Source organism: Mustela erminea, chromosome Y, assembly GCF_009829155.1.
Source record: "Mustela erminea isolate mMusErm1 chromosome Y, mMusErm1.Pri, whole genome shotgun sequence".
Classification (NCBI taxonomy): Eukaryota; Metazoa; Chordata; class Mammalia; order Carnivora; family Mustelidae; genus Mustela; species Mustela erminea.
Genome location: NC_045636.1, coordinates 3,295,554 through 3,313,562, shown reverse-complemented (window position 1 = coordinate 3,313,562; position 18,009 = coordinate 3,295,554). Strand labels below are relative to the sequence as shown.

At 49.4% G+C, this 18,009-nt stretch overlaps 1 protein-coding gene across 1 annotated transcript; it reads left to right on the top strand.

Annotated features, from left to right (window-relative positions):
- The first annotated feature begins 8,000 nt into the window (after positions 1–8,000).
- On the top strand, positions 8,001–14,349 carry LOC116583902 (testis-specific Y-encoded protein 1-like). The gene is made up of 6 exons (XM_032331905.1): positions 8,001–8,687; positions 10,076–10,153; positions 10,314–10,425; positions 10,627–10,772; positions 10,878–10,969; positions 14,202–14,349. The coding sequence occupies exons 1-5, from the start codon at positions 8,133–8,135 to the stop codon at positions 10,947–10,949; spliced, it is 963 nt and encodes a 320-aa protein (XP_032187796.1). The 5' UTR covers positions 8,001–8,132; the 3' UTR covers positions 10,950–10,969; positions 14,202–14,349.
- Positions 14,350–18,009: the final 3,660 nt, after the last annotated feature.

The window sequence follows — 18,009 nt, the reverse complement described above, 5'->3', positions numbered from 1 at the left end:
ATCGGCAAATAAAAAGTCAAAGTCACTCTTTTCTTTCTTTTTTTTTAAGATTTTATTTATTTATCTGACACCGAGAGAGAGAGATCGCAAGTAGGCAGAGAGGCAGGCAGTGGGGAGAATGGGGGAAGCAGACTCCCTGCTGAGCAAAGAGCCTGATGCAGGGCTCAATCCCAGGACCCTGAGGTCATGACCTGAGCCGAAGGCAGAGGCTTCGCCCACTATGCCACGCAGGCATCCCTCAAACTCACTCTTTAGAGATAATATGATACTCTATGTGGGAAACCCAATGACTCCACCCTGTAATGGCTAGAACTCATATGGGAATTCAACAACGTGACAGCAGAAAATTCAATGCACAGAAATCTTCTGCATTTCTATACACCAACAACAAAACAGAAGAAAGAGAAATTAAGGAGTCAATCCATTTCCAACTGCACTCAAAACCATAAGATACCTAGGAAGAAACCTAACCAAAGAGGCAAAGAATCTGTACTCAGAAAACTATAAAGTACATATGAGAGAAATTGAGGGAGGACAAAAAGAAATGGAAAACATCCCATGGTCATGTTTTAGAAAAACAAATACTGTTGAAATGTCTATACTACAAAAAGCAATCTACACATTCAGTGGAATTCCCTCTACAGTCCTCCGCTCTACCAACTGAGCTACCGAAGGGCGCACATTCAGTGGAATTCCTATCAACATATCATCAATATTTTTCATAGAGTTGAAACAAACAATTCTAAAATTTGTATGGAAGCAGAAAAGACCCTGAAGAGCCAACACATTTTTTTTTTACATTTTATTTATTTATTATTTGACACTAAGTGAAAGATCACAAGTAGGCAGAGAGACAGGCAGAGAGAGAGAGGGAAACAGGCTCCCTTCTGAACAGAGTCCGATGCAGGGCTTAATCCCAGGACCCTGACACCATGACCAGAGCCGAAGGCAGAGACTTAACCCTCTGAGCGACCCAGGTGCCCCGAGCCAACACAATTTTGAAAAAGAAAACCAAAACTGGTGGAATCAAAATTCCAGACTTCAATAATCAATACCCTTCTGAAACAGAAGGCACCAGGACTAGACTGGATCATGGGTAATGTAATTCTACGTTAACACTGATGTATAATTGTTACAATTATACATATATAAAATTTTCTACAGTCCTTTCAGAGGATAGAAGCAGAAAGAAAACTGGCTAACTCATTCTATGAGGCCAGCATTATATTATTATCCAAACCAAAAAAGACATCACAAAAAAGAAAACTAAAGGCCAATGTGTCTCATGATCACAGATGCAAAATCATCAATCAACTCAAAATACATATAGAAAGTATTATATGTGAAACCAAGTCATTTTTATCCTAGGTATGCACTCTCGTTCACCATTCAAAAATTAATTAATAAAATGCATCACTTCAACAGACTAAAAAAGAAATACCTCATAATCATATCAATAAATGCAGAAAAAGCATTTGCCATAATCCCATACCTGTTCCTTAAAAAACTCTCACCTCATAAAGATTATCTAAAAAACACGATACAGTTAACATCATACTTGATGAGAATCTTTAAACTGTCTCACTGAGATCAAGAAGATGTTGAAGATGTCCTCTCTCACCACTTTTTCCAACATTTTACTGGAAGTCCTTATTAATGCACTAATAAAATAAAGGTATACATGTAAGGCAGAAAAAAATAAAACAGTGTTTGGTTGCAGATGACAGGATCATCTTTGTAGAAAACACCAAAGATTTGATCCAGGAACTAATGACTGTAACAAAGCACAGCTGCTTCCTATACAGCAGCAATTAATAAATAATCTGAAGTAAAAAACAGAATACTATTTGCATTAGTAATCCTGCCCCAACAGAAATACTTAGGTATAAACCTAGCAAAATATGTATGCAACTATAGGAGGAAAACACAAAATTCTGATGAAAGAAATCAAAGAAAAGTGAAATAAATGGGTAGACATTCCATATTCATGACTAAGAGGATTCAATATAATCAAGACGTCAGTTCTAAAATTAGCCTACAGATTCAAAAAATCCCAATCGAAATTCCAGCAAGTTATTTTGTGAATATCAACTAACTTCTGTGAAAATTTATGTGAAGAAGTAAGATTAAACCAAAAACAATAAACAAAGCAACAGGATAAACAGAATATTAAACAACAAAATTAGAGGACTGACAATACTCACCTTCAGGACTTACTAGAAACCTACTGTAATTAAGACAGTGTAGTATTGTTCCAAGAATAGAGAAGTCTATCAATGGAATATAGTAGAGAACCCACAAACAGACTTCCATAAACACAGTCACTAACTTTTGACAAGACACTGGAACAACAGAATATCCACACTGAAAAATTTAAAAAAGAATCTATAGACACATACTTCATACCCTTCATAAAAGTAACTCAAAATGGATCACAGATCTAAATGTGAAAGACAGAAGCCCAAAATCCTAAGAAAAATACTAGATGACCTTTATGATGACACTGTCATTTTAGATAGAACAACGAAGCTAAATCTATGAAAGACATAAGGAATGAGTTCAACTTTGTTAATATTCGTTAATAAAAATTTCTGTGGTATGAAAGGCAGCATCAACAGAATGAGAACATAAGCCACATACTTTGGGAAATATTTGCAAACAACACATCTGATAAAGGATTGTGATCCCAAAATACACCAAAAGTACACTTAAAACTATTAAAACTCAACAATGAGAAGACAAAAATGTGATTTAAAAATGACTCTAAGACTTTAATAGAAACCTCACCAAAGGACATAAAGATGGCAAATAATTACATGAAAAGATGCTCCACATTATTTGTCATCAGGGAAATACAAACTAAAGGGCCAAAATCTGGAGGACTAACACCAAATGATGGTCAGGATCATTCCTGTGGAACAACAGGAAGTCTCACTGATTTCTGGTGGGAATGCAGAAAGGGATAGCCACTTCAAAACAAACACTTAATATACTCTTACCTTGGGATCCAACATTTTTGCTCTTGGTATTTACCCAAAGAAGCTGAAAACATGTCCACACAAAAACCTACACAGAGATGTTTATAGTGGCTTTTTTTCATAACTCACAAAACACAAATTTTTCGTCTTACTATACTGGATGTCTGGTATCTAAAATAGATTTCAGTGAGCTAATATCAACATGTGGACAGAATGGTGTCCTTTTGGAGGCTAAAGGAGAGAATCAGTTTCTTTGCTCTTTCGGCCCACATTCCTTTCTCCATTCATAGTTCTTTCCCCCATCTCAAAGCCACTAAGAACATCATTCAGACCTCCACTTCTCTCATCACCTTTTCTTTTTTTTTTCTTTTTTTAAAGATTTTATTTATTTATTTGACAGAGAACACAAGTAGGCAGAGAGGCAGGCAGAGAGAGGAGAGAGAGAGAGAGAGAAAGAAGCAGGCTCTGCACTGAGCAGAGAGCCCGATGCAGGGCTCAATCCCAGGACCCTGGGATCATGACCTGGGCTGAAGGCAGAGGCTTTAACCCGCTGAGCCACCCAGAACCCCCATCTCATCTGACCCTGTTGCTCTTAGAAGGATGCTGTAATTACATTACGCCTTCTGGATAATCGAAGATACTGTTTCCCATCTGATGATCCTTAACTTAATCACATGTGAAAAGTCTCTTTTGCTATGTAAGGTGGCATATTCACAGATTCCAGGGATTAAGACCTGGATGGGTATCTGGGGGGCAAAGAAGGTGGTACTAATCTGTCAAATACAGACAGCCCATTCTGGAGATAGGCTCAGTAGGCAGTGGCATTTAGTGTCACAAAGACCACATACTCTTTCTTTGCCAGGTGCACGGGACTGGGATATCTGACACAAAGTATACCAAACTGCAGAAAATCAGTTGAGGGGGTATAGCTCAGGGGTAGAGCATTTGACTGCAGAGAATCAGTTGGATCAAGTGGATAACAGAAGGTAGGAGCAAAGTACAAGAAAAGTACAAACGCTGATTGTTAACGCTTCTTTATTTAAAAAAAATTAAAAATGGGCAATGTAACCTTGTGGCACTTGCAGTATACTTTTCAGTGTACTAGAACAAGGTAATCTTTATATTTCCCAATGCATGCTTGCCTTTAAGATGCCTTAGAGAATACACTATTCGTGTCAATGTCAGTTCCAAGCCAATCTTCAACAAACTATAATGACTTTCTTCACTGTTTCTGACATACCTGGCTCAGAGTTTCAAAGCCTCCTGGAACAGGGATTCCAGTCTGTTTATGCTGAGTGAGGTGGTGAATTAGACTCTATTTGATGTGTTATTTACTTCTCCAACTTCAACGGCAATAACACTGATATTCAAGAGCTGAGTTTGTCCCAATTCTAGAATTTGAAGTGTAATAAAATCTAGATTTCAGTCTTAACATTGTAATAGACATTTCACTATACTAATGTAGTATGAGTGGCCTGATTGTTAAGTGAGAGAGAAACAGCATCAATCATTTTTAAATAACTGCATGAAAACGTTTCCTTCAGAATGGAACACATACACAGACAAGCATACTTTATAAATACACAAACATATGTTTTACAGAGAGTTTTCATTGCTTCCAACGCAATACTAACCATCACGGTTCATGGACAAATTGTCAAACTAATCTGAAAAGCAAACATCTTCTCAAACTTACGTTAAGGAAAAAGGAGGTTCTGAGTTTCTGTGAATGGCACTGAATCTGTTAAGAGAATAACAACATTAGGGGTAGAACACAAGATGAACCCATTTCCCCTAACACTATAAAACTGCATCTGCAGACCTTCAGACTCCACATTTTCAATTAGAAAAACAAAGACCCAGCACCAGATTCACTGCTTCAGCTCCTGACAAGTTGTTTACTCCTGTACTTTGTCTTAACCAGGCACATCCCACTAAGATTTCTCTGTCTTATTCTTAGGAACAAAATATCATTTAGTGCTGCATTTGTCTTCCTAAACCTCCACATGGCTGAGCCAGACACCACCTACATTTCACAGGGCACAGCCTTTCACAAAGAAATGAGCCAGTTAGGTAGAATGAAGATGGTAGAACCTGTAGACAGTCAGCTCACCTGAGTCTGAAGGTCCATGTGACTAATATCTCAATGGGGGTGTCAATCAGGTCACAAAACCCCACCAAGAATCACGCCAAATGCAACTTTATAGAAGACTTTATTTATTTATTTATTAAGACAGAGCACACACAAGCAGGGGGAAGAAGCAGATGGAGAAGGACAAGCAAACTCTTCACTGAGCAAAGAGCACACACTAGGTCAATCCCATGACCCTAAGATCATAACTTGATCCAAAATCAAGAGTAAGACACTTAACAGACTGTGCCACCCAGGAGACTCAAAATGCATCTTTTAACAGTCGCACTAAAGCAGTCCTGAGTCCATCAGTTAAACCAGTATTTAAAGGCTACCTCCTGTAAGTCACCATTTGTTACACAAAGCAATGGAGCAACGTTGCAGCTATACTACTTTTCCACCAAACTACTTTTTTGTTGTCCTCTTGGGCACAGGGAATTACTACATTGTCCTACTATGCAGCTGTGTGGAGGCATCTGACTATGGGTGGAGGTAATGGGCAAACCTTTCCAGCTTGTCTTGAATGCCCCTTATAGGACCCTGAACACCCTCTCTCTTCCTTTGCTTACTGTCCAAAAATAGGGAACCCAGTAGAAAATGGTCTGTGTTCCCTGATGTGGAAATTCTAATGCCCAATACAATGGTATTTGGAGGTAGGGCTTTTTTTTTTTAAGATTTAATTTATTTATTTGAGAGAGAGAATGAGAGAGAGCAATAGAGAGGACGAATGGTGGGGAGCAGTAGAGGGAGAGTGAGAAGCAGACCCTCCACGGAGCAGGGAGCCCAATGCAGGGCTCCGAGCCAAAGGCTAACACTCAACCAACTGAACCACCAGGTGTCCTTTAAAGTGGGGCTCTTGGAAGGTGCCTGTATGATGAGGGCAGAACCCATATGAATAAGATTAGAGCCTTATAAAAGAGACCTAACAGAGCTTCCTGACCCCTTTACTATGTGAGGACACAGCAAGATAATACCTGCTATGAACCAGAGAAAATCTCTCAAGAAATGTCCTTGAAGACCTCACCAAAACTTAACCGTGCTGGTGCCTTTAACTCTTCTGAACTGACATGAAAAGAAAGTTGAAAACTTTTTTTCAAAAACTGTGTCTTTCCTCACCTTTTCTGACATACCTGGCTCAAAGCTTCAAAGTCTGCTGGATCAGGTTTTTAAGCTTTAGAGCAAGTGATGTTTTAAGCTTTAGAGCCAATGGCTGGCTAGCCCATCTGAAGATCTGAATGAAGGACAAATATAATCAGAATTCAGTGAAAAGTCTGAAATGAAAATATTCAGTGAAAAATCTGAATGTTTATATGAGTGTCAGTGATTTAAATCATGTTATCCAAGCACAGACATTATCTGGAGAGGACTGGATAATCTGTCCTTCCCCCACAATGGAGTCTTAAGGGGTGAAGATGTATTTCTGTTATCAACAGTGCTATCAGTTTGCAGTATAATCCTTACTTGACATGACTGACTCTTTATTGGTCTGGAGCTCCTTGAAAGAAAGAATGCTATTTCTCTAATTCACCTTTTTAAGCTAGAACCCTCACACACAACAGGCCTTTATTAAAATGATAAACTCATCAGGACATTTCCCAAACGGGTGCCATATAAAAACCAAAATGGAACCGATCAGCAGTCAAGAAACAATCGGAAGAGGACAGACTGGAAAAAGAAAAGGGCACTTAGAATTTAACTCAGCTCACAAGCTCAGGAAGTCAAGGTACTGTGGGGTCATTCCTTCCTCAGAGAACTCTAATTCCTGCGTCCTATGCGGCCTATGATCCCCCCCTGGGGTGCACCTGCATGAGGTGTGGTTCGGTCCCGAAGGACCTGCTGAGAAAGGACACATGTGCTGTCAATGCGCACCTGGCTGGTGCGCCATCCCCTCCCCGGCTGGTACTCCACTCAGCGACGGACCCAGACAAAGGGAGCACTCGGAGCAAAGTTGGAAGGAAGACCCCGAGGGCCCTTGCCTGAAGGTCCGGCCGCGGAAGTGAACGCAAAGAGGAAAAGAGACACAGACGGGAAAGGGAAAGAGGTCGGGCAGAGGAAAGTACAGCGGGAGCTCGTTTTACCAGCGGCTGGCTCCGAGAAAGATGCAGTTGGTCCTTAGAGTAAAAGTCTGGCCCGTTAGCATGCCTCCCAGTGCCAGTGGGGGAGCTGGCTGGGGCCGGCTTAGCAGCTCTGTATGCACCCTGGTGGCCAGGGACTGTGGCTCTTGGCTACGTAATTTCAGGGCAAGGACTTTGTGTGCCGATTCCTTCTCTGAAGGAAAGCTGGGTGGAGCCGGGTGGTGCTGGGGTGTGGTGGGGGGTGGCCCCTGCAGGCAGCAGCTTGGTGGTAGGCTCCTGGCTCCCTCCACCACTGGGTTGTTCCAGGGCAAAAGCCCGGCGACAGGGACGCGGCTCAGTTGGAGCACCAGCCGATGCCCCCAGGGCTTTGCCCGGGTTCCGCTAAGAAGGAGCGCGGGAGGCTTTCGGGCGGCGGGCAGACACGGGATTCAGCCGCTGGATTTCAAATGCTGGCGTCAGGCGTGGGGTCCCAGAGGGACGGATGAGAAAGGGACGAGCGGGACTGTGACACGAGGGCACCTGCGGGAAGGCCTGAGAGGTGTCTCTGCAGAAAACGTTAGGGGTTGAGAGGCGCGGAGGCCACCGCGGGGGAGCGACCCGGGCGGCCTACCTGGCTAGCTCTGGCGCCTGCAAGGGCCCAGCAGGGTGGTGGCCACGCCCACGGCCCTATCCCGGGCGAGACCTCGGAGCACCGGGCGTTCTGCGCGGGGCTCAGAGACTCCGTGGCGCCCAGGCCGCATGCGTGACTCCCCCCAAGCACGCCCCGCCCCGCACGTCTTGGCTCCGGCACCCACCGCCCCGGGGCCCTGTGCGCATGCGTGCCCCAGGCCCGCGCGCTCTGAGAGGCGGCTGCTGCCCACCGCCGACGCCGGGCGCGGGAGCTGAACCTGCCGGTCCCGCCTCCATCGCCTGCCCTCCGCAGCTGCCTGGGCTCAGGGCCACGGCCACATGGAGAGGGAGTGGAGGTCCGGGGAAGGCGGGGCTGCCCCAGAATCCGGGACAAGCTTGGTCCCAGACGGGGGCGGTGAGGAGGCGGGGGGCCTCAGGGAGAGCGGCTCCTGCGGGCACGCGGGGGCGCTTCTGGCCCAGGAGGCTGCGGGGGTGGTGGCCGCGGCTGTGCGGGAAGCTGAGGCCCAGCGGGGCCCAGAGGAGGCCGACGCGGAGCCGGTGTTGGTGCTGGTGGTGGAGGATATCGTGGCGGAGGTGGAGGTGGTGGCTGTGGAAGACGAGGAGCTGCTGGCGGTGGAAGACGAGGAGGTGGCGCAAGCAGAGAGGGTCGAGAAGCCGAAGGAGCTGTCGCAGGCAGAGCCGGTGCCGCGGCCCGACACAGCCGGCGCCGCACTTGCCGCGCTGCAGGTGGTTCAGGAAGCGCTCCGCTCTGTGGAAGTCCAAGCCACCAGGGCCTACTTGCGGCTCAAGCGCAGGATGAATCAGAAGCGGAGTGGTCACCTGTCTCGAAGGAGGGCCATCATCCAGGGCATCCCTGGCTTCTGGGCACGCGCCGTATCCTTGCTTCATCGCGCCGGCTGGGTTTTGGCCCCTGGGGAGGACAGTGGGAGCAGGGCAGCAGGGAGCAGAGCCTGATCCAGGGGCAAGAGAACTGCGAAGCTGGGCCGGGCTCCCCCAACCACGGCCCCCACCCCTCCAGCAGTGGGCACCTGCCAGCTGTAGGCCGTTCGGCCAGCAGTGGGCGCAACCCCCCGAGCCCTGGGCCTACCCTTGTACTGCACTGCCTAGGGGGCTGGGGTCCAGCAGTGGGTGGTCCCGGATGTGGTGGGTGCGGGGAGTGCGCGTTGGCGGGAAAGGCAGGGCCTGAGACCTGTGGAGTCCTCTCTGAGTGGAAGCTCCGGGCCAGTGCTTTGGGGCTGCAGCGCCCCCACACGCCTCTGCGGTCCCGGAACCCGTGTCAACCCTCTTGACTCCTAGTGAAGCCCAGGCCCACTTGGCTCAGAGCACATGTTGGAAGGAAAGGATTTGGGGGGTAAATGGGTCAGATGGAGAGGCTGCCCGCCTCATTCCGTGTCCTTCAAACCGTGTAGAGTTGCCGAATTCCCAGGAGACCTAGTGTTCTGTGCGCTTGCACTCATTGAGAGTCAGTCAGCAGGCTGCCAGACTTCAGCGGGCCCCGGGACCCTGGACACGGTGCCCGGGGTGCTACAAACTCTGTCTCCGCAGGCCCTCCTGAAGCAGGCCGAGGCCCCTGGCCCAGGTGCTCACAGACACGTTTCCTCCCTCCCTGCCTCTCCCTCTCCATGTCCCCCACCGGCGCTCGCTCGCTCCCTCTCTCTGTCTCAACCCTCCCAGCCCTCCGTCTGTGTCGGTCGTCAGGGTTTGGGTGTCTCTGTCTCTCTGCCTCCTCCCTCCCGCCCCTTCCTCCCGCCCTACCCCTTTGCTCCCTGTGTGGCTGACTGTGCCAGGCCCTTGCTTGGGACCCTGGATGTGCAGCCATGCTGCAAGCGAGCGGAGGAGCCCCCTTGTGGGCACAGAAGGTCCCTCAAGGGCCCAGGGCCTCGGGTGAGCACACAAGAAAACGGGGCCGTGAGGGGGACCGAGCCCACCCAGACATCCAGAGTGGTGCCTGACTGCCTCCTGGCCCAGCCGAGCATGGGCACAGGCCAGAGAGGACGTAGGCAGGGAAGAGCGGGCGGCCTCTTGGCCTTGCCCTCTTGGGCCCCGGGAGCCTCAGCCCTGTTGATCCTCGAAGCCCTGCGATGCCCCAGGGCAGAGCATGGGTGATGAAAGGGCAAGCGCTGGGGAGGTTGGGAGGGGGGCAGTGCCTGCTGTTTCTGCACAGGCCGCATTCCGTCCCTGGCTCTCAGTCGGGAAGGGCCGGGGCGTTCCTGATTCTCTTCCCGGCACCCTTGACGTCGAGGCTCCTTGACCCAAGGCAGATCCTGAATCACCCCCAGTTATCAGCTGTGATAGGTGACCAGGACACAGACATGCTCAGCTACATGACCAATTTAGAGGTTAGCCCTGGAGCCTGAGGCCAACGGTGGTGCCTTGGGAGTGGGGTTTGAGCTGGAGTGGGTGCGGCAGAGTTGCTGAGAGCCGCGGTCAGTCAGTCACGCAGAACACCCTGGGTCAACGCCCCCTCCCCCTCCCCCTCCTCTTGCTTTCCTGCGGCAGGTGGAGGAACTGGGTCGTCCCAAGTACCGCTGCAGGTTGATGTTTTACTTTGGGAGCAACCCCTACTTCCAGAACGACGTGATCGTTAAGGAGTATCACCTTAGCATCGGCGGTAGGTGTGGGCTTGAGGTTCAGAGGAGCTGGCGGAGGGCTGCCGGGCATGAGGGCCCGGGGCTGGAAAGGGAGGAGTGCGGGGTGGTCGGGGCAGTGCGGGGATCTGGCACAGGAAGGGGGAGAGGTCGTCGGTTGAGAGCGAGAGCAGGCGTGGGTCCTAGGCCTCGGAGAGCCTCCCTTAAGTTTCCTCGTCCCGCAGGATATAGGGAGACTCGTTGCACTCCAGTCCAGTGGTTCTGGGATTATGAACGTGGTGCAGCCAGCCGCAGGCGAGACCCCAGCGGCCTGAACTTCTTCAACTGGTTGTGTGACCCCAGCTGCCCAGGGTCCAACAGGATCGCCGGGGTGAGGCCCCTGCAGCCTTCGTCAGCAGCGGAGATGCTGGAGTCCCGGCTGCTGGGGAACGGGGTCGGGGGCCCCGTGCTCAGCTGACCTTTTGTCCCCTACCAGATCATCATCGAGGACCTGTGGCCCAATCCCTTGCAGTACTACCCGAGGCAGGAAGGCGGCCTATGGGAATGAGCTGAGAGGAGGACCTGTCGGTGAGGAGCCAGGAGGGCTGGGTCCAGAGCCCTGTGGGGAGGGGTGCCAGGGGACAGTCAGTTTAGTGGCGGGGAAACTGAGGCTCAGAGGAGCTTGGACCCATGGAGCAGGTGGCAGGGTGGGAAGTGAGCCTGGGGGAACTCAGAGCGCACACACAGGGCCGAGGATGGGTCTAGTCCGGCAGGTTCATGCCCGCCATGCTGTCCTTCGGAAAACCCCTGGCCCATCCGGAGAAGCAAGGCTCCTCCAGCCCGTTTTCCTGAAGTGTCTCCCATGGCTGTCGGCCCCTCTCTCGGTCCTCCTGCCACTCATTCAGTTGGGGATGGCCTGCCTGTCTTGGGAGTCGGGCTCCTTGTCCCAGCCCACTCTTGCACCACGACTCCCTGACGGCCGTCCACATGCCTGAGCACCGCGTGTCCTCCCACAGCCGTTCACACGTCCTTGGGAATGGTCCCAGGCCATCCCCAGCAGGGTCACAGTGCCCTGGCTGTGGAGGAACAGGGATCCCACGAGGACAAGGCATGCTCACAACATCACGTTCACTATCCCTGGCATCATACATTTTCACAAATAGCTAAGACTTTTGTGTGTATTTTCATGTTTCTCTGTGTGTGTGTGTGTGTGTTTGTGTGTGCGTGCGCGCGTGTGTGTGTGTGTGTGTGTGTGTCACGGCATGGCAGCTGGAAGTGGAAGTGGACATCACAGAGCATCCGCGTTGCACCACCAAGAGGAATCTGATGAGGCCTCCACCGTTGAGAGACAGGGATGGGCTCGTCTCCGTGGTGCTCAGCCTGCACGGGACAGCAAAAGGACAAGGATCAGCAGCGGCAGCGCGAGAGAATCCTGCCCCTAGCTGCAGGGTCAGGGAGAAGGGCCATAAACAAGTTACAAAGCACCTTGTGTCCATGTGTGGGTTTCTATTGGGGGCACAGGAAATGGCAAGGAGGCAAAAAGCCTGTTGGGACCCTCCAGCCCCCATCCTGTTGGGTTCCATGGGTGGGGGTGATGGAGAGCAAGGGGGCAGGGCACTGCCGTTCTTGGCCTGGGGAGAGAACCCCACCCTTCCAAGCAGGATCTGGCCGAGGATGGGAAGAGGCGGGGCTCTCTTGGGACGTCTTGTTCTGTAGAGCGGGGCACACAGGAGGGGTAAGGTGCTCCCGAGCGGGGCCCTGGGGGCCCCTGGGCTCCTCGTACCACCGTATTCACATGGCTTGGAGAGCTTTTTCTGTTGCCCTTGAACCTGGAACTGTGCCCTGCATTGCTGAGTTGCATGGCATTGCATGGAAAGCTCCAGCGCAAAACCAAGGGTCGTGGGAGGACCAAAGACGAGGCGGTCCCTCACGGTCCCTCGGTCCCTCCCTGTGACAACAGATCCTCCTGCAGCGCAGGGGACAGTTCCACGGATGTGTGAGGGAACGCAGGTGTGCTCCATGGGATGGGTGACATCCTGAGTGTTTATGTGTGAGGGAGCCGCTGAGGGCAGGTCCGCGCCTGCACACGGACGTGTGTGTGTGTGTGTGTGTGTGTGTGTGAATGGGGAATGGCCCTATGCCCTCGACCATGTGTATGCATTGTGTTTCTCCTCTTCAGTAAAGAACGTGTAGTGCGTGTGTGTGTGTCTGTGTCTCTCTGGGCCCTTCTTTGTACACGTGCTGGAGAGCTTTGGTGTGTGTTGTGGGTGTATGTTTCCATGTGCACTTCTGTGTCCAGTGTTTGGGCTGAGGGTGCATGAGTCCGTGACAGAGATAGGATGTGTGCAGGGAATGCATGTGGGTTTGCATGGGCTTTTGTGCGTGTGCGTGTGCATGCACGTGTGGGTGTGCTTGAGCGGTTGAGTGTGCATTTCTAAGTTAGGGAGGTCATGTGTTTTCCTCACATGTGTCTGCATCCTCAGGGAGTGTGCGTAGGAGTACGTGTTTCGGACAGGTGAGAATGCCAGTGTGTCCAATTCTGTGGAAGTTTATGGATTGCGGGGGACCGGGGGCAGACTTCTTTTCTGAGCAGGGTCAACTGTGTACGCCTATGCCAGGAGACCTCGTATGTGTTGTCCGTGTGTGCGTGTGCTTGCCAGCATAGCTGTGTTTGGGAGGGCAGGGATGCATGCCTCCATGTGCTCCGTGTGTGTGTATGGTGTATGTGCACAGAGTGCTCGTTGGGATTGTATAAGCATGAACATAGTGTGTGTGTATCTGCGTGCGTGTGTAGGAGAGAGAGAGAGTGGCTACGTGTGTGTTCTTTATGACACAGATGATGGGATTTGCTTAAATGCTTCTGTACCCTAGGGCTATGTGCGTGTGTGCATGCTCGGAGGTGTCACGGTCAGTTGTATGTGCCTATGGGCTAGAGGCCATAGAGGTGGTGGGGTATGCATGTTAGTGGTTTTGGGCACACACGTGTATGATTTTTATGGTGAGGCCAAATGCGTATGCCTGTGCCAGAAACCTTGTGGCAACTGGGTGTGTCCCGAGTGTTTTTGCAAGCGCCTATGTGTCTGCATGCAAGGGATGCTGTGCATGCCTCAGATCCATACGCACGAGTGTGTATGTAGTCTGTACCGTGGGTTCGCATGACCGCGCGCATGTGTGTGTGCCTGTGTGTGTGTGTGTGTGTGTGTGTGCAGGCTTGTGTACACGTGCGTTCTTTTAGGATGCAGAACAAGGGTTTTGCTTATATTCTTCCCTTTCCTCAAGGGTAAGAGTTGTGTGAGTGTGCATGCTCCGATGTGCTGGGGTCAGTTGTGTATGCCTGTCTGCCAGAGGCTTTGGATGTGGTCTCTTGTGTGTGTGACTACCAGTGTCCCTGGTCACACCTGGGTACATCTATTTGAGTTGGGACCAAATGTGTATGCCTGTGCCAGAGACGTTCTGTGAGAGCTCTATGGTGTGTGTGTTTGTGTGAGCTTACGAGCACCTCAGTGCCTGCAAGCATGTCTGGTGTACATGCCTGAGTTCCATAGACACATGCGTGTATTTCGTGTGTTCGGTGCGTTTGCATGAGCACATGTGTATGTGTGTGTCTGTGTGTTTGAATGGAGCCCGATGGGGTGTGTTTGTATTTTCACTCTGTGTGTGTGTGTGTGCGTGCCTGTGCGGCTGTGTGTGTGTCTGTGTGTGCATGTGCCGTCTCCTTTCTTTTGTTTCAGCGACCACGTGTGGGAATGCAGAGACCCCTTCTGAGTGCCTGAGTGCCCGTGTGTCCGTGTGTCTGTGTCTGCGCATCTGTCCCACCCAGGGAGGTTCACGCTGCTGAGATGCATATGCGGAAGCATCCCACTTGACCAGAAGCCGTGAAAACTTCCCACGGAGCCCGGTGCCGGGGTGAAACACAAGGTCGACTGAGGCCCCCGCGGAAAACCACTGAAATGTAGAAGACCGATGCCACCCGTGTTCCTGTATGTTCCTGTGTGTAGGCACCTGAATGAGCTCCTTCACGGAAAGGAGCAGGTGGTGTGCCTGAGCTCCTGGTGTAAGGTTGGTGCTTACGATGCTGCCTGGGAATCCCCATTCCGAGGAAGGGATGGGCCCTCATGCTTGCCCAGAAGTCTAGGACAAACAAGCTCTGGGACGGCATCCCAGCGGGGCGAGGTCCTTCCCCTGCAGATGGTGGTGCTGGGCAGCGGGAGGAGATGAACAAAAGGCCAGCTATCAGGCCTCATGTCTTCCCTGGGGTAAAGACAGAGGTCAAGGAAAGGGAAGGATGAGCCAGCGCCAAACATATCAAGTGTCTGGGTTTGGGGGACGGCGATTCCAGTCCTCCAGAGGGCTCCCTGGAGGGCTCCCTGCACACAGCATGGCTGGTCCTGTAGGTTCATTTTCCACTGGACCCCAGTGCCCGAGCTCGCTATCGGTCTGGCAAGGGGCCTGCCTCTTGCGGACACGGTCATCCTCTCCGGCGCTGAAACAATGCTGTGGAGTGGAGGCCAGGCCTGTGCCGTCACGTCTCTGATGTCGCATCCCTGCCTGGGCCCATATCAGTGCAGCTGGGCCTGCATCCCGGCCTTTGGCCCTGGCGAGTCTCTGCTTTGCCACAGATGCCGGGCCGTTGGTCCGACTTGGGTTTGTATGAATTTCTCTCGCGGAGACTATCTGCCTGAGCCCTGGGCCCCGTGTTCTTCAACGTGGAGTCAGATGAGGCCGGGGCTGTCTCAGTAGTCTTCGAGGAGTCCTTGGCTGCCAGCGCCGAAAGCCATGTGGTGACGCATCCTTGGGAACAGAGGAACAGCCGCCCTCCTACTGCCAGCCAGCGAGGGGGAGGGATCTCAGGGGCCACGCCTAGGTCATCAGGTCACTCATCTCTCTCCCTCCTCCAACATTCAAATGCTCTGTGGCTACGGGACGAGAAGCTCAGTCTCTCGCACGGAGCGTAGGCAGGGGAAGCGTTTCAAAGGCTGCCCTTTGTGCCGTCGTCTGCATCGTCCTCCATGGCTGTGAAGATTCCTTACCGACCGGGGCCGCCTGGCGCCCATGATTGCTCTCCCCGCTTCCTGTGTAAGCCCCTGTCTGTTTCCACCCTCTCCTCCGCCGTGACTTCTTCTTTGGCTGTCTGACCCGTGTTTTCAGGAAACACGATTGCTGACCTCTTCGACACCACTGGATGGAGCTCTGCTCACCACCTGTTTGCTAAGATACCTTGGAATAAACCTAACCAAAGAGGTAAAGGATATGATTCAAGGAACTACAGAACACTCATGAAAGAAATTGAAGAAGACACAAAAAGATGGAAGACCATTCCATGCTCTTGGATAGGAAGAATAAACATTGTTAAAATGTCTATACTGCCTAGAGCAATATATACTTTTAATGCCATTCCGATCAAAATTCCACCAGTATTCTTCAAAAAGCTGGAGCAAATAATCCAAAAATTTGTATGGAATCTGAGGAGACCCCGAATCACGAAAGAAATGTTGAAAAACAAAAATAAAACTGGGGGCATCATGCTACCTGATTTCAAGCTTTACTACAAAGCTGTGATCACCAAGACAGCATGGTACTGGCATAAAAACAGACACATAGACCAGTGGAACAGAGTAGAGAGCCCAGATTGGACCCTCAAATCTATGGGCAAATAATCTTCGACAAAGCAGGAAAAAATATACAGTGGAAAAAAGACAGTCTCTTCAATAAATGGTGCTGGGAAAACTGGGCCTCTATATGTAGAAGAATGAAACTCAACCATTCTCTTACACCATACACAAAGATCAACTCAAAATGGATAAAAGACCTCAACGTGAAACAGGAATCCATCAGAATTCTAGAGGAGAGCATAGACAGTAATCTCTTTGATATCAGGCACAGCAACTTCTTTCAAGATATATCTCCAAAGGCAAAGGAAACAAAAGCAAAAATATACTTTTGGGACTTTATCAAAATCAAAAGCTTCTGCACAGCAAAGGAAACAGTCAAGAAAACAAGGAGGCAACCCACGGAATGGGAGAAGATATTTGCAAATGACAGTACAGACAAAAGGTTGATATCCAGCATCTATACTAAACTCCTCAAACTCAACACACACAAAACAGACAAGCATATCAAAAAATGGGCAGAAGATATAAACAGACACTTCTCCAATGAAGACATACAAATGGCTATTAGACACATGAAAAAATGTTCTTCAACACTAGCCCACAGGGATATTCAAATTAAAACCACATTGAGATATGACCTTACACCAGTTAGAATGGCCAAAATTAGCAAGACAGGAAACAACATGTGTTGGAGAGGATGTGGAGAAAGGGGAACCCTCTTCCACTGTTGGTTGGAATGCAAGTTGGTGCAGCCTCTTTGGAGAACAGTGTGGAGATTCCTCAAGAAATTAAATATAGAAGTTCCCTATGACCCTGCAATTGCACTCCTGGGTATTTACCCCAAAGATACAGATGTCGTGAAAAGAAGGGCCATCTGTATCCCAATGTTTATAGCAGCAATGGCCATGGTCGCCAAACTATGGAAAGAACCAAGATGCCCTTCAGCAGATGAATGCATAAGGAAGATGTGGTCCATATACACTATGGAGTATTATGCTTCCATCAGAAAGGATGAATACCCAACTTTTATACCAACATGGACAGTACTGGAAGAGATTATGTTGAGTGAGATCAGTCAAGCAGAAAGAGTCAATTATCATATGGTTTCGCTTATTTGTGGAGCATAACAAATATCATGGAGGACAAGGGGTGTTAGAGAGGAGAAGGGAGTTGGGGTAAATTGGAGGGGGAGGTGAATATTGAGAGACTATGGACTCTGAAAAACAATCTGAGGGGTTTGAAGTGGCAGGTGGTTGGGAGGTTGGGGTACCAGGTGTTGGGTATTATAGAGGGCACGGATTGCATGGAGCACTGGGTGTGGTGAAAAAATAATGAATACTGTTTTTCTGAATATAAATAAATTAATTTATTTTTTAAAAAAAAGGAAGGATGAATACCCAACTTTTGTAGCAACATGGATGGGACTGGAAGAAATTATGCTGAGTGAAATCAGTCAAGCAGAGAGAGTCAATTATCATGTGGTTTCACTTATTTGTGGACTATAACAAATAGCATGGAGGACATGGGGAGTTAGATAGGAGAAGGGAGTTGGGGGAAGTTGGAAGGGTAAGTGAACCATGAGAGACTATGGACTCTAAAAAACAATCTGAGGGGTTTGAATTGACGGGTGGGTGGCAGGTTTGGGGTCCAGGTGGTGGGTATTATGAAGGGCACAGATTGCATGGAGCATTGGGTCTGGTGAAAAAATAATGAATATTGTTATGCCAAAAATTAAAAAAAATATATGAGTAATTTATATCATCCATCTTCAAACATATATTGATCAAGGAATTTAAACTTCTGAATAAAATGAGCATTTTCTTAAACTACCAAAAAAAAAGAAAGAAAGAAAGAAAGAAAAATGGCAGTGGAATTTTTATCAGAATGGCTTTGAAAGTATAGATTGCTCTAGGCAGTATAGACAATTTATCAATGTTTATTTTTCTGATCCATGAGCATGGAATGGTCTTCCATCTTTTTGTGTCTTCTTCCATTTCTTTCATGAGTGTTCTGTAG